This window comes from Artemia sp. Qi Xiang Cuo, chromosome 1 (assembly GCF_049724085.1).
Source record: "Artemia sp. Qi Xiang Cuo chromosome 1, ASM4972408v1, whole genome shotgun sequence".
NCBI lineage: Eukaryota > Metazoa > Arthropoda > Branchiopoda > Anostraca > Artemiidae > Artemia > Artemia sp. Qi Xiang Cuo.
The window spans coordinates 40611796-40634123 of NC_142794.1; the positions used below are offsets into that span (position 1 = coordinate 40611796).

At 32.7% G+C, this 22328-nt stretch overlaps 1 protein-coding gene across 1 annotated transcript in view; it reads right to left on the reverse strand.

Moving 5' to 3' along the window:
* The window catches only part of LOC148956309 (annexin A13-like), a 205723-nt gene that overhangs the window by 170493 nt on the left and 12902 nt on the right, over nt 1–22328 (reverse strand). Inside the window, exon 2 of the mRNA XM_089090329.1 lies at nt 4879–5022. Coding sequence (XP_088946455.1) covers nt 4879–5022 — 144 coding nt within the window. The remainder of the gene's footprint in view (nt 1–4878; nt 5023–22328) is intronic.

Below are 22328 nucleotides of genomic sequence, written 5' to 3' on the forward strand. Positions count from 1 at the left end.
ACTGGTGTCTCATGAACAGGCTCAATATGCTTTTCGTCTTTGCTATTATTTGATTCATTGAGTGTTTGATCAATGCCAGTAATGTTTGCTGGTGCTTTGTTCTTCATCGTTTCATCTTTATATTCCGTAGTGATATTTTTTGACAATGCCATTTTTATTTTTCTTGCAATTTCACTGTCTATTAACACATTATTTTTACACAAGTAGCAGTTTCGGCACGTAAACAAGATGTGGTTTACGATATTAGTAGCAGAGTAGGCCTTTCTTTTATTAGCCTTCCGTTGAATGCTAATACCCGAAAGCTGATGATTGGATGTATCCGTAGGTAATGTGTTACCTGCAGCAGTAGCAAGGAGTTGTCCTCTATCATCAACAATTATTTTTATGTTAGCATTCTCTTTGAGTGCAATCATCTCTGGAGATCTCAATCTCACATAACCATCATCATAAGAGTGGAATTTTTTTGGTATACCAAAGAAGTTTAGTTTCTTACTATCATGACACTGCAGACATACATTTCTAATAGTGCTACTCATTGTACCTGTTTTACAGTTTAAATAATTCTCCTTGTCGGCGTTCAATGTTACAATAACCTTGTTATGTGAACACACTCTATTAAAATGTTCCATCTTCACTTTCTTTTTTTAAAGATATGACTTATGTGTTTATTCTTCCACTGTGCAAAAAATACTGATTTAATGCATGCGGTAGACTAGGTATTGACGATAAGCGGTCATAGAATACCAGTGGGAAAGCCACATCATGTCTCAGACCAATTATAGAGCACGATTGTTAGAATCGTAAGCATACTTTGGCATTTTAAAATGGATAAAAAAATAAAAAAATAAATAAATTTAAAAAAAAAATAGTTTTGTTTTTATGAAAAAAATATTGAATTATTAGTTAAGATTTTACGAATTTAGTTTTATTTTTCAATCCAAAAAGGACTTAGGTTTCACATTTTAACCATATAATTGTATTTTCCATAATTTTCTTTCAACAAACTAGAGTTTACACTCAAAAACCCTTATTAGCTCAGAATTTACAGAAATAGTTTTATTTTTCGAACCAAAAATGAACTTAAGTTTCACCTATGAACCAGAGAATTGTATTTTCCATAATTTTCTTGCCAAAAAATATAGATTACTGTCAAAAACACTTATTATCTCAGATTTTGCTGAAATAGTTTATTTTTTTGATCCAAAAATGGACTTAAGTTTCACATTTGAACCAGAAAATTGTATTTCCCGTAATTTTCTTGCAAAAAAACTATAGTTTACGGTCAAAAACCCGAAATAGCTCGGATTCCCCCCCAAAAAATACTTTTCAGACATTTCCTTTCAAAACTTTATTTTCAACTAATTCATCCGGGTTTTCGAAAGCAGTTCATGCCAGAGTACAGCAGTATAACTAGTCTAAGACATCCACTCTGTCATCGCCCCCACCCCCAAAAAAAATACTTTTCAGACATTTCTTGTTAAAACTTTATTTTCAACTAATTCATTTGGGTTTTTAACAAGAAATTCGTACCACAGTACAGCACTATTACTAGTCTAAGACATCCACATCTAAGACATCCACACTGTCATCGCCCCATCCCCAATGGCTACAAACTGATAAGAATCTTGATATCTGATATAAAAAATACTTCATTCTAAACAAATTGTACTAACAAAAAGATTTATAGGCCCTTAATTTATGTATCTGACTATCTCGCAATGGCTAAGAACTGCTAAGAATCTTGATATCTGATATAAAAAACACTTCATTCTAAACAAATTGTAGGTACAAAACTATTTATAGGCCCTTAATTTAGGTATCTGACTATCTCGTAATGGCTACGAACTGCTAAGAATCTTGATATCTGCTATAAAAAACACTTCATTCTAAACAAATTGTAAATACAAAAAGATTAATAAAACCTTAATTTAGGGGTCTGGCTATCTCAGAAGAGCTACGAACTGCTAATATTATTCATATTTACTATAAAAAACACTTCATTCTATACAAATATTAGGTAGAAAAGGATTTAAAGGCCCTTAATTTAGGTATCTGACAATCTCGTAATGCCTACTTACTGCTAAGAATCTTGATATCTGCTATAAAAAACACTTCATTCTTAACAAATTGTACGAACAAAAAGATTTATAGGCCCTTAATTTAGGTATCTGACTATCTTGCAATGGCTACGAACTGCTAAGAATCTTGATATCTGCTATAAAAAACACTTCATTATAAACAAATTTTAGGTAAAAAAATATTTATAGGCCCTTAATTTACGTAACTGACTATCTCGCAATTCCTACGAACTGCTAAGAATCTTGATATCTGCTATAAAAACACTTCATTATAAACAAAATCCAACTACAAAAATACTTATTGGCTCTTAATTTAGGTTTCTGTATATCTTTTAATAGCTAAGAACTGCTAAGAATCATGATATACGCTATAAAAAAACACCTCATTCTAAACAAATGGTAGGTACAAAAAGATTTATATGTCCTTAATTTAGGTTTCTGACTATCTCATAATGCCTACAAACTGCTAAAATTCTTTATATCTTCTATAAAAAAACACTTCATTCTATAAAAATTGTAGTTGAAAAAAGATATATAGGCCCTTAATTTAGCTATCTAGCTGTCTCGTAATGGCTAAGAACTGCTAAGAATCTCGATATCTGCTATAAAAAACACTTCATTCTAAACAAATTGTAGGTACAAAATGATTTATAGGCCCTTAATTTAGGTATCTGACTATCTCGTAGTGGCTACGAACTGCTAAGAATCGTGATATCTGCTATAAAAAACACTTCATTGTAAACAAATTGTAAATACAAAAAGATTAATAGGCCCTTAATTTAGGTATCAGGGTTTTTAATTGAGTACATTATAGCTTGCCAAGTTTTTTAAAAAAAACGACTAATCAAGTTATCATATGGAGTAACCACCAGCTTTCTCTAACCGTTTGACATACAAAAAATAAAAAACCAGTTTCTTGTATGGTTCATATCTATTACACTATTATCTTGTCCCGTTTCTTGTCCCTTTTCAATATATAGAGGGTTTTTCTTGTCCCTTTTCATGTCCCTTTTCAATATATAGAATGATTACTACTGGCACGAAGATGTTCATACGGGGGTTGAAAGGGGGTAACTCTTCGAAATTGAGAGAAGGTGTAAAATATAATACAACAAGACACAGTCTTCCCTGTGAAACCCGAGAGAAAAAGATAAATTACTCTCCTTTTTTTCTGTGTTAAAAAGGGTGCTTTAATTGTGTTGATTTATTTTTACGTATCTCCTCAAACATATCGCATTTTTTCCTTATTTCTTGAAAACGGGGGCGTAATTTGCTATGGAGTAGGGGAGGGGACAGACCCTCCCATACCCCGGTTTGAAACACCTTTATAGTACTTTTATAGTACTATATAGTGCCTTTATGGTGCCAAGTGGCTTGTTTTTCAGCTTTTACAGTCATTTTCACTTCATTTGGGAAAATTGGGTCCAACTTTACCCCTCCCCCCCGCATGATTTTTACAAAATCACGTCACTGCTTAAAAAGAGGATTACATCCTTTTAAACCGGGGTTAACTGGTGCTTTGATCTAAGCGACAAAAATGTACACAGGGAAGGAAATCTAATTTCCGTAAAATGCGCCTTTTAGATACTAGTTAGATTCTTTTTAGAGAAATATCGAACCTATAAAAAAGGAACAAAAATCTCTTGAGTCATAACATAGAGGCTATGGCTAATCTTTATAGTGCGACGATATTGGAGTTAAATTTGAATTTTAGCATTTTTAAGGTCTTTTGGACTTTATGAGAATTTAGATGAAAAATGATACCCATAGGAAACCCGAAACCCAGGTTGAATTGTCAGTATTTCACAAATTAATTGAAAAAATAAATTAGAAAAAGAAGTTTTCAAAGAAATGTAAAGAGCTAAATTAAACTTAAGACCAACAGAAATAAATTTCTACAACAAGTCAAACTTAAAACGACCAGAAATTGCTATTAAAGAATAAATGAAACCCAAAACGAACAGAAATTAAATAAATAATCATAGCCAACAGATATATATCAGGCGTTAATATAGATGGAAACTTAAATTGAATATGCAAATCAAACTTAAAACGAACAAAATCACCACCAACAAGAGTTCTGATACCGCCCCCTCCCAGAACTGTAAAAGTCTAAAACATACTGCGTCATTTGTGCTTTACCAAAAACGAATTATATTACAAATATTTTCTTAGTAGTTCTTTTGGATGACTGTTCAAGACATATAGTTTTCAATAAAACGAAAATGACGCAGTAGGCTTTAGACTTTTACAGTTAGGAGAGGGTGAAAGGGGAGTAACGAAACTCTTTTGTAGTTATTTTTGTTCGTTTGAGTTTGATTTGAATATTTAACTTAAGTCTAACTCGTTTTATTCATCCAGATTTGTTTATTGTTCTATATTTGTACCTGTTGCATGTTTGTTCGCTATAATTGTTTGTTTAATTATTTCTCCTAAAGCTTTATTTAATTCATTTCAAAAATGCCTATTTGTTCCTTTTGAATTCGCAAAGCTAATTTTCCCATTATTTTGTTCATTCTTAAGAATTTATGAGCAAAGAAGATCTAGAAGATCCGAAAGATTCAGAAGATTCAGAAGATCCCAAGGCGTTGGAATTGGGATGGAAACGTAGATCGCTATATTGCTGAAAAGTGTAGATAAATTATGTTTGTCTAAATTTTTAAATTGCGTCATCATATTGTTAAACAGTAATCAAAGTAGAATAAATATATTGTTGCGATTAGTGTAAAAAAAAAAAACTAAAACCACGTGCCATTCAACAGAAGGTCTTGTAATAAATTTTCCTTTTTTAGAAGCCTACAGTTAAACCTAAGTCTAACTTCAATGCAACCGAAGACTGTGAAAAGTTGAAGAAAGCGATGAAAGGGTTTGGATGCGACGAAAAGTCCATCACTTCAATATTGTCATCAAGGTCGAATTCCCAAAGAGTAATGATTGCAGCCACCTATAAAAGTCTATTCGGAAAGGTAATTATCTTTGCAGATGACTTTGAGGGTTAGTATGGAATATTAACGTCTATGATAAATGTACTCATAAGCTTTTGTTTTAGGATTAAGGGCTATTACATAAAATTTTATTCTAGAAAAGGGATTACTCTTTAGTAGTATTCACTTACTTTAATTCAAATACAACCGGATAAGAAGCGTTAAAATTCGTAACATGTTATACACACTCCTGATATTGATTATAGATGTGCCCATAAACTTTTTGTTTGGTGGAGGGTGCTAATGCCCAAAACTTTATTCTGGGATGGCGAGTTGCTGTGATTTATTTTCTTATCTAGTGCTGTTGCTTCGCTTAGTGATTTTTCCAAAAAACATATATGGTATTTGTTATTATCACGAATAATTAAAAAAATAAACAAAAAGCTCATAGACGCCTGATTCTGAATAAAATTGGTGCTATAGTATTGACGAGACGGTATGCACACAACCAAGCATATCAAACAGGTCGTGGGAACAAACTGTAAGTAAGGAGTGACCCGGCTCAATAGTAACTGACGCTCTGAAAAAAGGAATGTTCATACCAATAGATACATCAAAACAATCAAATTTTTATGCTGATTTAAAATATATAAATTTCATCAAGTTTAGTTCAATACATCAAAAGTTATGCGCCTGAGAAAATTTGCCTTATTTTTGGAAAAAGTAGGGAAACACCACCTAAAAGCCACGGAACCTCAATGAAAATCACACACCATCAGATTCAGCGCATCAGAGAACCCGCCTGTAGAGGTTTCAAGCTCTTATCTGCAAAATGTGGAATTTTGTATTTTTTGCCAGAAGAAAGATACAGGTGCGTGTTTATTTGTTTATTTGTTTTTTCCCCAGGGGTGATTGTATCGACCCAGTGGCCCTAAAACATCGAAGGAGGTCTCATTCGAACGGAAATTAAAAGTTCTAGTGCTCTTTGTAAGTGACCAAAAAATAGAGGGTAACTAGGCCCCTTGCCACGCTCATTTTTTCCCCAAAGTCACCCAATCAAAATTTTGGGATAGCCATTTTGTTCAGAATGGTCGACAAATATAATAACTATGTCTTTGAGGATGACTCAATACCCACAGTCCCCGGGGGAAGAGCTGCAAGTTATGAACTTTGCCAAATGTTTACATATTGGTTATTATGGGATGTATACAGCCGTTTTCAGTAGGGATTTTTTCAGGTGGGGGGTTCAGAGGAAGGGGTTATGCGGGATGATCAATCCATGGAAGAAGTTTTCATGGGGGAAGGAACATTGCTATGAAGGGGGCACCGGATTTCCCAGCATTATATAAAAAACGATCACAAATAAAAAAAAAACAAGTTTTCAACTGAAAAACTTTTCAACTGAAGACTTTTCAACATCAAAAATTAAAACGAAAAGAAACTATTAAATAAATGATTGGATTCGCCCCCTAGTCAATACCTCGCTCTTTACGCTAAAGTTTGTTTTAGTACTTTTATAAGAGCTATTTATTCTAATTAACGGCCTTTGTGATTAAAAGGTCATTCTTAAAGAATTGGGAAATAATTTGAACTTTAGTGTAAAGAGCGAGGTATTGACGAGGGGAGAACCCCGTAATATACGTAATAAAAATATACGAATATAGAAGTTCGTTACACAAGTTAATTCGTAAGTTACGTATATTTATTACTAATAAAAACGTTCGTAAATAAAATAAAACAACTTTCGAGAGTCATTTAGCCAAAAAAACGAAAATTAATATATAAATTTCGTTTTAATTATTCATTTACGGTGAGCCAAAGTCAAAACCTGCATTAATTTCACAACTCTATTTAAAAAAAAAACTTTAGCGTAAAGAGCGAGCCGTTAAGGAGGAGACAGCCCCTTTCATATATGGAATAATTTGTGTTTATTTTAAGTTTTAATGTCGCTCCTTGCTTTCAGTTAAAAAAAACTTGTTTTTCTCATTTAATAAAGCCTTAAAAACAACTACACTCTTTTGTTTTCACTCACGGGACTTTTTCCTTCAATATCTATTACGTCTGCTTTCTTAGTAATGCACCCTGTGTGTGTTAGTTGATTAAACAGTTGGTGATAATCAAGGAGCGACTCGGCCCAACAGTAATCGATACTCTAAAATACAAAATTTTGATAGCAAAATATGCATCAAAAGAATTTGCTTCTTATGCTGATACGAAATATATAAAATTCATTAAGTTAATATTGCCCATCAAGCACTACGAGCCTGAGAAAATTTGCCTTGTTTCCGAGAAGGGAAGAAATACCCTCAAAAAGTAAAGGAATCTTAAAGAAAATCGTACCATCAGATTCAACGTATCGCAGAACTTTACTGTAGAGGTTTCAAGCTCCCATCTACAAAAATGTGAATTTTTTTATTTTTTGCCAGAAGAAAGATCGCAGATCCATGTTTATTTGTTTGTTTCTTTTTTGTTGTTTTCCCCCAGGTTGATCGTATCAAACAAATGGTCCTAAAAGATCGTTTCGGTCAATCCGCTTTCTAGATTTTTAGCACATTTTCTACGAGAAAATTAGGAGGGCTTACAAAGATGCGTTGAGCCTACAAAACCTTCAATAAGTTGCTGTTTTGCAGAATTCTCGTGTGGCCAAGTGCATTTCCATTCAATGTTATACAATCAAGCGCAAGAAAACGAGCTGAAGTTAGCTAAACTTCGAATGGATCTTGCGGGCGGGTTTGTCTTCTTGTGTAAATTAAAAAAAGAACTAAGTTTTTTTCGAGGGAAGTAAAGAGCAGAGTTGAAACATAAAACGAACAAAAATTACTACTTCACAGTCCATCTAACATATATCAATAAAACTATTGCAAATAAATCAACTGGTGATAGATCCCTATGTTTTTAGGATTACAGAGAACTAGCGCTTTACTAAAGACACAAACAATGTAGGAGTTTTGGTACAGTAAAAATAAACCAACCAAGGGAAATTTTAACAGCCAAGAAAGTAAGGTATTTTTAGATTGTTGCTTTATTTGTTTCTTTTTTGCTTAATTTGGCATCACTTCTGCATAATGAACTCAGTTCAAAGATTGACTGCCGTTTTGGACTTGAAAAGGACATCTCAGGATTATTTTGTAGACAAATTCGAAGTGAAGGAATCTTATTAATATTAAGACTACAGACTCGCTTTAAAATTTTTATTACAACTTGAAATTCTCCGTTCTAGAGAGAGAAATAACTGGATTTCCAGTTTGCATATCATGGTTGATATGTTCTTCATTTCGAGTAATATTAGGTGAAACCAAGATATTACCTGATACATCAATCTATTATTTTTATTATATTTAATGACTGTAAACTTATTATTTTCATGCCTTAGTTTTTAAGATAATTTTAATTGTATACTGAAGTTACTGATATCACAGCTCCTGTAAGACTATGAAAAGCGTTATAGATTAGTTTTTTGTTGTGAGGCTATATATTCACGTTTGATTCCTAAATCAATATTCTTGTTTTTTATACTTAGCTTTTGTGTTTTCATTGAAACAATAGTTCTCTGTAATCCTACTGTAAACCACTGCTGTCACCACTCTGTAAATCACTTTTTAGGTTTTTTATTTGTATGCCTTTTTATAATTGGCAGATGTAATGGTTTACGTAAATTCCAAAGATAGACGATAAACGTTGGTACATGGTCTTTATTAAATAACGTGAGAATACTCATAGAGAAAATAAGGTAGCACAAGAACAACTAGCTACGACGAAGGCGAAAGATGGACTGCCTTAAGAAATGAGCCAAGAATGTAACTTTCCTGGAACGGAAGTTCCATCTATTGGTTTTTCAACCATGCCTTGGAACGGACCCTTTCTCATGACTAGCCTTAGTCCCAAAAGCCCCCCCTGGACTGTTCTCGTTGACATATACATGGCCAAATCTCTAAGAAACGAGACACCAGAAAAAGCCTTCTCGAATTTATGTTCTAAATACTTTACAGATTCTCCCCCTGCTTTAAGTTAAATTTCCCAGATTTGGCTTATCCCCTTATCATTAAACCCTCAAACTTTAATTGAATTCAAACATTCAATACCTTTTCCAAATTTTTCACTTCTCACCTACTAACATTTTTCCGCAAAAACTAGTAAAGAATTACATAATATAAACACTACACAATACTTGCATAAGTAAAAACGTACATAGTATAAACGAACCACACTAACAACAGTAGTCGGAAACTGGATATTTTAACACTTCACTTTTCTCTCTATAATTTATAAATAGACTTGTTCCCCATACCCCTGAATTTTGATGAGGACAAGAAAAGTTGGGATTATGTATAAAGTTTGAATTAGGGCAAAAGGAGTGACCGAGAAAGGCTAATTAATCCTGAAAATACCGGCGACAAATAAATGAAATTGCATAAACTTATAAATAATGGAATAGATATGTCAACCATTGCAGTTTGATTGGCCTACCATGCTGCAATGACGTCAAGATATTATTACCAATAAAATCCTCGGGGTTTTATTGCTATGGAACGCCTCGGTTTTGACCTATTTGGGTTTGCTCTACTAACTTGTGGTTCGACAAATGGCAGTACTACTGTTGATATCTCTACATAACTATTAGCACTACGCATTAAAACCATCCCGTGAGGCATCAACCTCATCCCACTGGACCTCAAAACCAGCCCCCTTTCCACCTTTTTTTTTCTCATCCCACTGGACCTCAAAACCAGCCCCCTTTCCACCTTTTTTTTTCTCATCCCACGGGACCTCAAAACCAGCTCCCTTTTCCTGGGTAGCCAAACCGCCCTGCGAGGAATCAGTACCATCTCGCAGTGCAACAAAAAAAACCCATCCCGTGAGGCATCAGTACCATCTCGCAGTGCCAAAAAAATCCATCCCGTGAGGCATCAGTACCATCCCACGGGACCTCAAAACCAGCTCCCTTTCCATGGGTAGCCAAACCGCCCTGCGAGGAATCAGTACCATCTCGCAGTGCCTTCTCATTATCATTGAGTCCAAATTTCACCCTCGTCAGCGCAAAAAGAAATTCGTCGGAAAAAGAAGACGTGTCTCCTTTCCCCACTATCTGTTCTATCTGTTCATATTGTATTGCAACCTTATACGCATCACCTAAACAAAAAAAAAATCTGCACTATTCTCTAACAAATACCGTTTGTAGGACGGTCTGATCCCCTCCTTGAATAAATTAAGAGCAAATCTTCCAAGGACTACACCATCTTCCCTGGCTTCTAAGGACACCCAACATGACCTTCCTAATTTTTGCATCCTTCTATAGAATAGATATGCCCTTTCATCCTTAAATTGAGCCACGTCTACAAACTCTGCAACCATTTTGCCTAGTATTTTGCCTGGGGCATATGCTACAAGTAATCCACGTTTTAAACTTGACAAATTTATAATCGAGGGGAGTCAAATAAAATAAATGGAAATATGCCATTTTCCCTCCACTGTTTTACAAAATCAAAAGCAACCTTTTTGCTATATCCAGTTTCCACCGGATCAAATATAGAAATAATAACTGACATATTTATATAAAAACTTTAAAAATCAATTACTAAAAAAATTTAAATATTGGTATTAAACACCTTTTTTTTTTTTTTTTTTTAATTTACGGACGCGATATTTTGGGAAATAAACTTAAATTTTAAAGACAAGGATCTAATAAAATTTACTGGGTTTTTTAGCCGTATTAAATCACTTACGAAAGATAATATGTCTCAAATACAATTGCAGTTGGTCTCAATTAAAACACTAGCATCAAATGGAGTCACAATTGAGAATTAGTTTTCAATTATCGAATTCAAAAATGTTAAACATTGGTTGGAAACTGTCAAATATAGATCACACGTCGACTGTATAAAATCAGGTAAAAAAAAACCACCAAACATAGAATGGCTAAGTGAACGTAGCAATCAACCTGAGACTCTCAGTTGTAGAAATTTGAACTAGTAGGTAGACGCTATCGCGAGGAAATCCATATTAGGCATTGTATAACAGCCTATTTCAAAATGTTCATTTAAAAGAACGTGTGTTTCAAGAAGGCGCTTTGAATAGAAGAAAGTTCAATAGCTAGTATCGTTTCTATGTCTTATTAATCAGTCTTTTGCAGTATTTGCGGCTCAATATCACAGTCTGGTAGCGGGCGAAATACTCTTCAATATGTTGCCAGTATTTAGCGTAAGATGTCGTAAGTACTTATAACGGTCACTCAAATGTCACTTGGAGGTTTTCCACTAGTGATATATGCTCCACTAGTTTTAACCGCTTGTCACCACTCTGTAAACCTCTGCTGTCACCACTCTGTAAACCTCTTTTGAGGTTTTTTATTTGTATGCCTTTTGTAATTGGCAGATGTAATGGTTTACGTAAATTCCAAAGATAGACGATAAACGTTGGTACATGGTCTTTATTAAATAACGTGAGAATACACATAGAGAAAATAAGTTAGCACAAGAACAACTAGCTACGACGAAGGCGAAAGATGGACTGCCTTTAGAAATGAGCCAAGAATGTAACTTTCCTGGAACGGAAGTTTCAGCTATTGGTTGTTCAACCATGCCTGGGAACGGACCCTTTCCCTCGACTAGCCTTAATCCCAAAAGCCCCCCCTGGACTGTTCTCGTTGACATATACATGGCCAAATCTCTAAGAAACGAGACACCAGAAAAAGCCTTCTCGAATTTATGTTCCAAATACTTTACACTACAAACATAAGGAAATATTGCCAGTTGATTTATTTGCTCTAGTTTTATTGATGTATGTTACATAGGCTGTGAAGTAATAATTTTTGTTTGTTTTAAGTGTCAACTTCACTCTTTACTTCCCTCGAAAAAACTTTATTTTTTTAAAAAAAAATCTTTGCTCGTCTTTGATCAAAATTTAATGTAGAAACAGCACTGGCATGATCTTTTTCATTTAATGAAAAGAATTTCTGTTCGCTTTAAGTTTTAATGTCACTCCTTAATTTCAGTTGAAAACTCATTTTTTTTATATATATATAATTTCTAATCATCACTGATCTAGGGGAGATAAGACACCTCTAGAGAATACTGCAGACACCTCGATAGTACGAAAACCTTCATTTTACAACAAAAAGTTTATTATCCATACTTTACAAAACAATACATGTTTAGGCACTGAAAACAGAAATACAGCTACAGGTAAAATTACACAGTAGTCTTAGCGATGATGGAATTGTCTTCTCATTGTGTATTCATTCATCATCAACTAGTTAGCTTTAGCTTTATGGTATGTTTTTCTCAAAGGAATTAGAGCCATTGCACGTGATTATTACCTATTTTTTTTAAGGAAAATAGAAGATCAGACAATTCCATTAGGTTAAACTTCCCCGCCGCAATGAGGCGCCACTGCTTACACTTTGTTTGAACATTGGTAGTTACAGTAGTAGACAAATAATTTCTTTACAAGAGGAAAAATATCAAAAAGAAGAATTCTTTAAATATAAAATTTAGGAGTTTGATTGTTAGGAGCCTGCAAGTACTCAAACTATTTATAAAAGTAGATATAAATCGTTGATAAGATATTTAAGATTTTCAGGCATCTTCACGACAAAAGTTGTCAGTTTTATTTCGTCCAAATTTTAGTCTCCGCAAATGCATTAGAAGTCTCCCTTCATCTTATCCAGATCTACTTGTCACTGAATAGTTAAACTGCTACCAAATGCTAAGACAAAGCAGAGGGAAGAAAAAGGGCTTGGTTAAAGATTGTATAAAGCGTACACTTTGACCAGTTTCTGATAAATTGTCAGATTATTTCTCGGATTTCCATATACTGGCATTCTTCTGTATGACTGGCCAGAAATGACATAAGGTTAATATGTGTAATGAATAACAAAAATATATATATATATATATTTATAGATATAAATAAAAATTGGTCTCATCAGGAACCCTTATCGCTATCTAAATTCACAAAGTGCAAAGATTTTCAAACAAAAGTGGTTATTCTTTAAAGTTCAGGAAAGGTCTAAGAATTTTATACAAAAACTTTTGTACATACAAAAGTATGTACAGTATGGCGGAGAGCTCTTATCTCGGCTCTCCGCCAAAACAGGTAATTAGCCTTTTTCAAGTCACACACGAACTATAATCTGAGAAAATATATATCACGACGTGAAAATACAAAAAAATGATAAACCATCACAGCTATTTTTTTGGGAGGGGGGGGGCTGCCAAATAGGCTGATCCGATAAAGTTGCGTTAGGAGCAAGTTTAATTAACACAAACTTCCGTTAACTAAATAAATTACACTTCTTTAGACCATTTTAGGGGGGCGCGCGCCCCCCTCGCCTCTCCCCTTGATCCGCTACTGATAGCTACTCCACCATTTATTAGAAGAAAAACAAAGATCCTCTATCAAATTTTGAATGACATTTCAATGGCCCAAAAAGGAGCATAAACGAGGAAAAATTAAATGAAAATAAACATTTCCCTCGCGTTCCATGTCCGCAGCTGCTTGCATCAATAGTAGATATGCTAGTGTCTTGAGAAGTTATTCCAGAACTATGGACCAGAACTATTTTCTTTTTCCCTGAAAAGACTATGTCAATATAAAACGAACAGAAATTAATTTAAAAAACTTTTTCCACAGAATAAGTTTTTCAAAGAAAAGTAAAGAACTCTATTAAACAAAAAATTAGCAAAAATAAAATCAAATAATCTACCAAGCGTGAAACTACCACAAACCAGCATCGATAAATAAATGAAACCCAAAACGAACAGAAATTACAATAATTAACCGAGTCAAATTCAAAACGAGCAGAAATTAACATAAGTTGGGTACGAAACCCCCATGCCTTCCCAAGGCCAGAACAAAATTTGCACTTTACTGAAAAATACTAATGAATGTGCATTGTCAGTTTTATACATATATACTAATATTTAGTAATCAGAATTTTTATATTATTTGATTTATTAAAGTTATAAAAGTAAAAATATTTATATTTTTTCAATAAAGTGCAAATTATGTTCTGGCATTGGGAAGGCATAGGGGTTTTGAGCCCAACTGATGTTAATTTCAGCTCGTTTTGGGTTTGACTCGGTTATTCAAATGGTTGTTGTAATTTCTTTTAGTTTTGGGTTTCATATATTTATCGATGCTTATTTGCGGTAATTCCACGCTTGGTAGATTATTTGATTTTATTTTTGCTAATTTTTTGTTTAATTGAGGTCTTTACTTTTCTTTGAAAAACTTATTTTGTGGAAAAAGTTTTTTAAATTAATGAAAGAAAAGAAAGACAAAAAAGGGAAACAGATCAGTGCCACCGATGCAAAAAAGTTATTTTCCTTGTTGTTCAAGGAGGGGTACTATAATCTCCCTGTTCAAAGTTTTTGACCTTAATGAATCCAATGGTACATTTTTCCTTTTGATCTGACGCCATTTTTGAAGGATTTTAGGTTGTTTTTTTAAATCACCATAAATTTCTTTTCGCAATAAACTTTTACTTTTAAGGCGAACCAAAATAATAGTTACCATTCCTGAGTCAGTGTCAGATGCTATTTTTTTTCACTTCGCAGTTTTTTTTTAAAACACATTTTTTTTTCACTTTTCGTTACAATGGGCCGTGGCTCACTCTTTACTAGGTTGCAGCTGCCGCTGCAAATATGACGCAACACTTGAGGAATGACAAGTAGATTTGCGACTAACTCTCAAAAAGCCTATGGATCCATGTTTTAGACTGCCTGAAACTGTTGTTCCACTCGCGTTCCATGACCGCAGTTGCTTGCATCAATAGTAGATATGCTAGTGTCTTGAGAAGTTATTCCAGAACTATGGACTGTATTGAAATGATCTTCAGTCCGACACTTACATTTATTAAGGACTCTAACAACCTCATTTTGGCCACACTTGAAAAATATCGCTTTTCCACTGATGTCCATAAGTATTGCCGTATAGATATCTCTGTTGCCATCAAAGCAACTACAGTTTCTTCTGCCAAAATTTACGTATGTCGTTTCGTAAAATTATGCTTCTTTGTATTGACAATGATGTGTTAAATTGTCCATTCTATGTGTATACTGTTCCACTGTTGCCGATCCAGAGCTTGGAAGCTTTTCCTTAAACTCATGACATTTCTTCTGATTGTTACTGTGATGTTTAGCCAATGAATTACTAGCCAAGTTTTTAGATTGCCATTTTACTCAACGTAGTTGAAAATTTTGAAATTAGGTCTTTAAGGATGACTACCCCTCCCCCCACAGCCCTCAGGGCAAGGGTTGTAAGTTATGCCCTGGGTCATATAAAGTTTTTATTGAAAGTGTTGTCGCAGAAACTTCAAAAGGGCTCATTCAATTGGAAATTGAAAGGTCTAGTGCCGTTTTTAATAGTTGAAAGTGATTGGATAGCGACTAACACCTTTCTCACGCCCACCATTTTCCAGAACATATCCAATCAAAATTTTGCAGGCCAAACTTCAAAGTCTTAAAAAACGAAAAGATTTAAAGTATTATTTTCTTTTTCCCTGAAAAGACTATGTCAATATAAAACGAACAGAAATTAATTAAAAAAACTTTTTCCACAAAATAAGTTTTTCAAAGAAAAGTAAAGAACTCCATTAAACAAAAAATGAGCAAAAATAAAATCAAATAATCTTCCAAGCGTGAAACTACCACAAACCAGCATCGATAAATAAATGAAACCCAAAACGAATAGATATTACAATAATTAACCGAGTCAAACTCAAAACAAGCAGAAATTAACATAAGTTGGGCGCAAAACCCCTATGCCTTCCCAAGGCCAGAACAAAATTTGTACTTTACAGAAAAATACTAATGAATGTGCATTGTCAGTTTTATACATATATACTAATATTTAGTAATCAGAATGTTTATATTATTTGATTTATTAAAGTTATAAAAGTAAAAATATTTATATTTTTTCAATAAAGTGCAAATTATGTTCTGGCCTTGGGAAGGCATAGGGGTTTTGAGCCCAACTGATGTTAATTTCAGCTCGTTTTGGGTTTGACTCGGTTATTCAAATAGTTGTTGTAATTTCTTTTAGTTTTGGGTTTCATATATTTATCGATGCTGATTTGTGGTAATTCCACGCTTGGTATATTATTTGATTTTATTTTTGCTAATTTTTTGTTTAATTGAGTTCTTTACTTTTCTTTGAAAAACTTATTTTGTGGAAAAAGTTTTTTAAATTAATGAAAGAAAAGAAAGACAAAAAAGGGAAACAGATCAGTGCCACCGATGCAAAAAGGAGGGGTACCGCTGCAAATATGACGCAACACTTGAGGAATGACAAGTAGATTTGCGACTAACTCTCAAAAAGCCTATGGATCCATGTTTTAGACTGCCTGAAACTGTTTGTTTAGTATATTGACCTTGTGTAGGACAAACGATAGATATCACAAACTACCTCTCACTGAGGGGTTGCGCATGAAGGTAAGATATTTCGGAGCCATTTCAGTTGCTCTTCGATCTAGAGCTAAGTCACCGTCTGTTGCTTGTAAAAAATAAGAGGAGTGGGCTCCACTGCTCTGAGATTCATTCAACTAATACTTTTAGGCAAATCAGTCGTGTACTTCCGTTCTGTGGCAACTTATGGTTTTTCACCTGACAAAATCCTGGTATAATTTTGGCTCGTCCTTTCTTTTAGACAGTTGACGACATATTCCACACAATCACGTATAAAAATGTCAATGCCTTCTGGCGACTTTTAAATAGACTTGTCAAGTGTCAACATTATATACGTTATAGAGTAGTTTAAACAACTCTTAAAAAGACAGCCATTCCAAAAGCGAAAACGGGCCCAAAATCCCTAAAAAGATATATTTGATTTCTTTGTATTGACCATATACAACTCTCAATTGATACCAAGCTATCAGCATGCTTCTTGTCACAGGTCATTGTCGCTGTGTTGTGAAGTGTATTTTATTCTATTTGGGTGTAGTTGTCATAGATGCCTTTATTCTCCCTTTATAGGGGAGATAAACTATGACCCTAAGGTAATTAAACTTTTGTAGCGTGCCTTAGGCTATGACCGAACTAATGAGGCGTACCGACTGGGTATGTTCGTGGGGCTAAAGGTAGATCGTAGAGAGGTTGTCTAAAATACAATACTTTTATTCAATTTACACACAATAATTACAGATATAGATATTCTACTGGGACTGGCTGTCCCAAGTAGACCACAAGTTTCAGAAACTACAATAATATATAATAAGATACTTAGACACTTACAATGATAAGACAAGGTTCCAAGGTATTTCTAAAAACAACGGAACAGAGGTCAGTCCGGCATAAAGTTAGTATCAGATGCCCCCTTCCGATAAAATGTATCTTTTATACATTTTTATCAACCACACCTTCCCACGTAATCGCTTGGAAGTGGTAATTTCTCAATTTCCCGTTAAACAGAACTTGGCAGGATATGTTCCTTATCTTAACAAAAAGTGGTATTTCAAAACTTCATATTTGCGTCTTATATATTTTTACTAAATTAATAATTAACTAAATTAGAAAGCTTTACCACAATACTCCCCATTTAAAGAAAAATTGTCCCAATTCTCAATATTTTACTTTTAAAACAACTTAATTTCGTTTACAGCTATTATGCTGCCATCTTTGGGTCATTATGTGCATCTTTGGGTCATTATGTGCATCTTTGGGTCATTATGTGCATCTAAATGGGTTTCCTTAGGGTTATGTTTCGGGTCCAATATTCTTTGGCCATGTTCTTTTTTTTGTCGAAGGATTTCAATTTGAAATTCATCCTTGTTTCTCTTTTTCTCTGTCTATAGGACTGACAAATACTTTTTTACCCTCTTCATATGCATCTTCTGTTTTAACTTAAACCCAAGCGGCTTAAACATAATATTAATGGTTTCTCTAAAACTATATTTCAAGTTATATTAGAAAAGCTTATGAATTATTTGAGTTTAAATTTAATTCCCCTTAATAATTTAATTTATCTGTGTGATGTGGTTGATCTACCGTTTATTTTTCGTTTTAGAATTACCTTGGATAAATTACATATAACATTATTGATTTTTAAATTTTCACATATTTTTCCAGCACAAAGCATTTTCACATATTTCAATAACATAAGCCATTTGGGCTATGTAGCACAATATCTAGGCCTAAATTAAGTTCGGATTTTATCTCACTTTTGATGAACTTGTAGTAAAGTCTGTATTTCTGCTATAGTTTCCAAATATCAGTTGATCAAGTATGGTTTGGTTTCTGATAGTATGAGATGATAGTATCAGGATATATTTTAAGTGGCTTCAAAATTTTTAATTCCCAAAAATGTGTCAAAATGTGCTTGAAGGAAAAATGGTTCAAAGAAGATGCTATGAAAAATTTGATTTCCAAAAAAATAGCAAAGGCTGTATCTTAAATAAATGTTCACATTAGTATACATATAAAGCATATAGTTTTACATATATAGTAGAAAGAAACACTCAACTTCGTAAAGTTTAATTCTTTTCATTACTTTTCTCTCTTTTAATTACTCCAAAAATAATATCTCGCTTAAATCGAAACGTTATGGTTCTTGCTGGATTATTCTTTTCAAACTTAATACTTAGCGGATTATTTCACAATAAAAATTATTAATACGTTGACTCGAGGTCAAACATTTACATATAACATTAAATCACTAGTTAAAACTTAAAGTTAATAAAAACATAGTATATATATATATATATATATATATATATATATATATATATATATATATATATATATATATATATATAAGCATTGTGTAATAGCTTACATAGGTATTTTTTTTTATTCGCAAAACTATATAGGATATTGAACTACTGTTTAAAATTTAAAGCATTAAAAAAATAATACACGGTATAGATTAGCATTGGAATTAATTCCAATTATTGTTTTGTTAATTGCTTATAAAATATTAATGTAGAATACTTCTTGAATGATATAAAAATAAAAAAAACACAAATACTCAACATTTAATACACTATTTTTATAGGATAGTATATATATATATATATATATATATATATATATATATATATATATATATATATATATATATATATATATATATATATATATATATATATATATATATATATATATATATATATATATATATATATATATATATATATATATATATATTATATATATATATATATATATATATATATATATATATGTGTATATATATATATATATATATATATATATTAACCGAAGTTATGCTGATACTTAATTGTTAAAAACAGATAATAATTATGTACCCTAATAATTTATTTAATTACCGCAATAGTTTTTCTTTTTACAACTTCTAAATAAGTACATCAAGACTTTTATCTGATAAATCTTAACTGTAATTAAAATATATATAAAACAAAAGCAACTCCATCAAACAGATTTATACTATAATTGATAACTGTGATTAGCCTCCGTGTAAGGGCTTTGCCATAGTTCATATAACATAACTTTGCTATTTACATTTCTATATTTACATTTTTTTTTGTATATGATAACAATTCCATATTTATAAGGAGTTTTAAAAATACATTTACAATTGTATATATTTTCTCAATTAGATTTGTTACAACTATATAACTTTTCCAATATACGACTATATACATTTTGTTTTAAAAATTTGGTTCTATTTCGAACCCACTTGTGTCATTAACTGTCATTAGCTTATAAGCCTGTTTGTTTATTCAGACTTTTAAACTTTCTAATTCTTTTCGAATTTTTTTTTTGGTACATGACACATTCTTATAACGTTTTTGTCTGTAATGTCTCTTTTTTTCAGCTTTAATTTCTTTTTGGTTTAAGGCTTTATTTACAGCTTATATCTGATAAAGCAAAAAAATATTTCTGTTCCCCTTATACCTGGAATGCTATTATCAAATGACTTTGCCTGTACTCTGAAGGTTCGCTTACCATGACTTCCTTCTGGTAGCTCCTTATAACGTTTCCAGGTCATCTTGTCATGGGCTACAGCTAAAAAGACTATGATGAACCTGCACACACAATAATTAATTATTTAATAATTTGTGGCCACAATTTTCCCTTGGGCTATTCTTTTTTCAGAAAAAATGGCCCTTCTGTAGAAAATACCTGGCCTTCATGGCCCACAGTAATTCTGTTTTTAAAATAAAAGTGACAATGGCTATTTTCACTTTAACTTCCCCACTTTTAGTGGTCTTGTCTTAGGTTTCAACTTCAAATTAAGTCCTTATGGATATTATGTGAATTTTTTTTTCAATTTTTCATGCCATGTTAGTCATTTTTCTGAAAACGAGTTCCACATAAGTGAGCCAAATTTCTTTTCTTGACTACTTGGAGCATTTCTCCCATATTTCTATTAATCTCGGCCCGCGTTAACCAATGTAACGGTGGCTCCGTAGTATTAATGCTACTTATTTGTACTTATTTAGTACAATTTTCATACTAGTATCGTTCGGCAAGTTCAATAAATGCGTATAACAGATTTAAACTGATTCCATTCAGTTTATTTTCCTTTTAATTCCGTTTGTATATATTTTCAACTTGAACCTTTCTCCTCTTTCGTTATTCAAATAGAGACTAAGGGTTTTTTCAAGTCTTTTTCCGATTTTTAAATAAAAAATTTCTATCCTAATCCCATATTTATATGTTTGACATAATTTTTAAAAAACCTTAACCCGTTATTATGATGATTGTCCTTCTATGGTCAAATTCATTATATCCATATTTTTAATACGTGGGGGTTTGGTGTCTAATTTTTGCAACCTGTATTTTTTGAAATTATTCAAATTTTTTCTTTGAAAGTTTTTGTGTTAGAAAAATACTGTAGTTTTTCAGCTAATTTTGTTTTTTAACACTTTTAATTAAGTTTTGCCCCGCATTTGCTAGTTATCATTTATTCATAAAAATGTACGTTTTACGATATCCTGATTCCCACGAAATTGTCTGGTTTTCATTCCAGACACATATTCCTTGTCTGTGGTATTTTAATTAGTGTCTATTTCGTGCCAAAAGTTGTTTAGAGATAGGGGTTATGTGGATTCCCTCTTATCTTTTATATTATTCACGTCTGGAATTATCCTCAGTTAAATTTGCGCCTTAATTTTATACAGTCACTGAGTGCTATTTGTCCCTTTCGTGATATTTTGACTATTACCTTGTTCTACGAGTTTATGGGTTTAGTGCCCGGCATAATTCTTGGAACATGCTATTTTCCTAGCATGTCCAAGAATTCTGCCAAACATTCAGCCCAAACCTCCTCCAAAGTTTGACTTTATTCCTGATATACATTTGGTTAGCTTGGTGGATCCCCCCAATGACAAGACGTTTAGCAGTTTCGTTTTTAATGCCAATTGTCCTGTCATTGGTGTCTTTCACCTGCAATGTCCTCGCCCTGGTTATTTCTGTTAATGGTGTGTTGTGAATTTATTTAATGTGTGAAATTATTTATAACCGAGAAAACTTTGTTTTACACGATGCTATACTTTTTAAATTGTGACCCGTTTTATCTACGGTTTCTTGTTTATGTACACCGTACCTTATTGGTAAGTGTTTAATTTATCATATCTTCTACTATTTATAACAAGATTACAGCTAGTTTGTGCAGGTAGTGCGCACCTAATGTAAACTCTTGCTGCCTTTCCCATTATAATTATTTTTAAATTTCTCCAAAACAATTTCTTTTTCAAATTCGACTGAAAGTGTCACCTCAAAGAGTCAAAGGTCAGTATATGCATTGCATGTACTTAACAGGCAGTGATTGAGCTCACTCCAAATTTGAGAGCTTCCAATGACCCTATTTCAGTAGACTAACCTCCTTCGTTTTTTTTTTTTTGATTATCCCCCCAAAATATATTTTTTCCAATATACATATCAAAAGAATTGCCTTCTAATGCTGATTCTAAGTATGTATAATTTAATTCGTTTCACAACACCTATTTAAAAGTTACGTGGCCTTACTTATTTTCTTTTATTGAAGGTTACTCTTTTTGACAAGTCTTGTCAGTAGGCTAAACCATTCGCGAAATTTTATCTCGTCTCGGAAACAAAATTTTTGCAGGAACCTTAACATGTCATTTCAGATCCGAGCTAATAATTTAGTGTTAGAGCCTGACGGTAATAATTTTTACGGGCGATATATATTTGAAGGAAAACTTGATGTTATTTATATACCGATTAAAAAATGAAATATAGATATTTCTTTAGAGGCTTTTTACTCGCTTTATTTTATTTATTTTTTTCCGTTATAATTGTTTTATTCAAATATTAATCTGCTGGGGGCTACGCTCGTTCTGCCTTTCTCCGTTTCCTGGTCCAAATTTTGGACCCCAACTTTT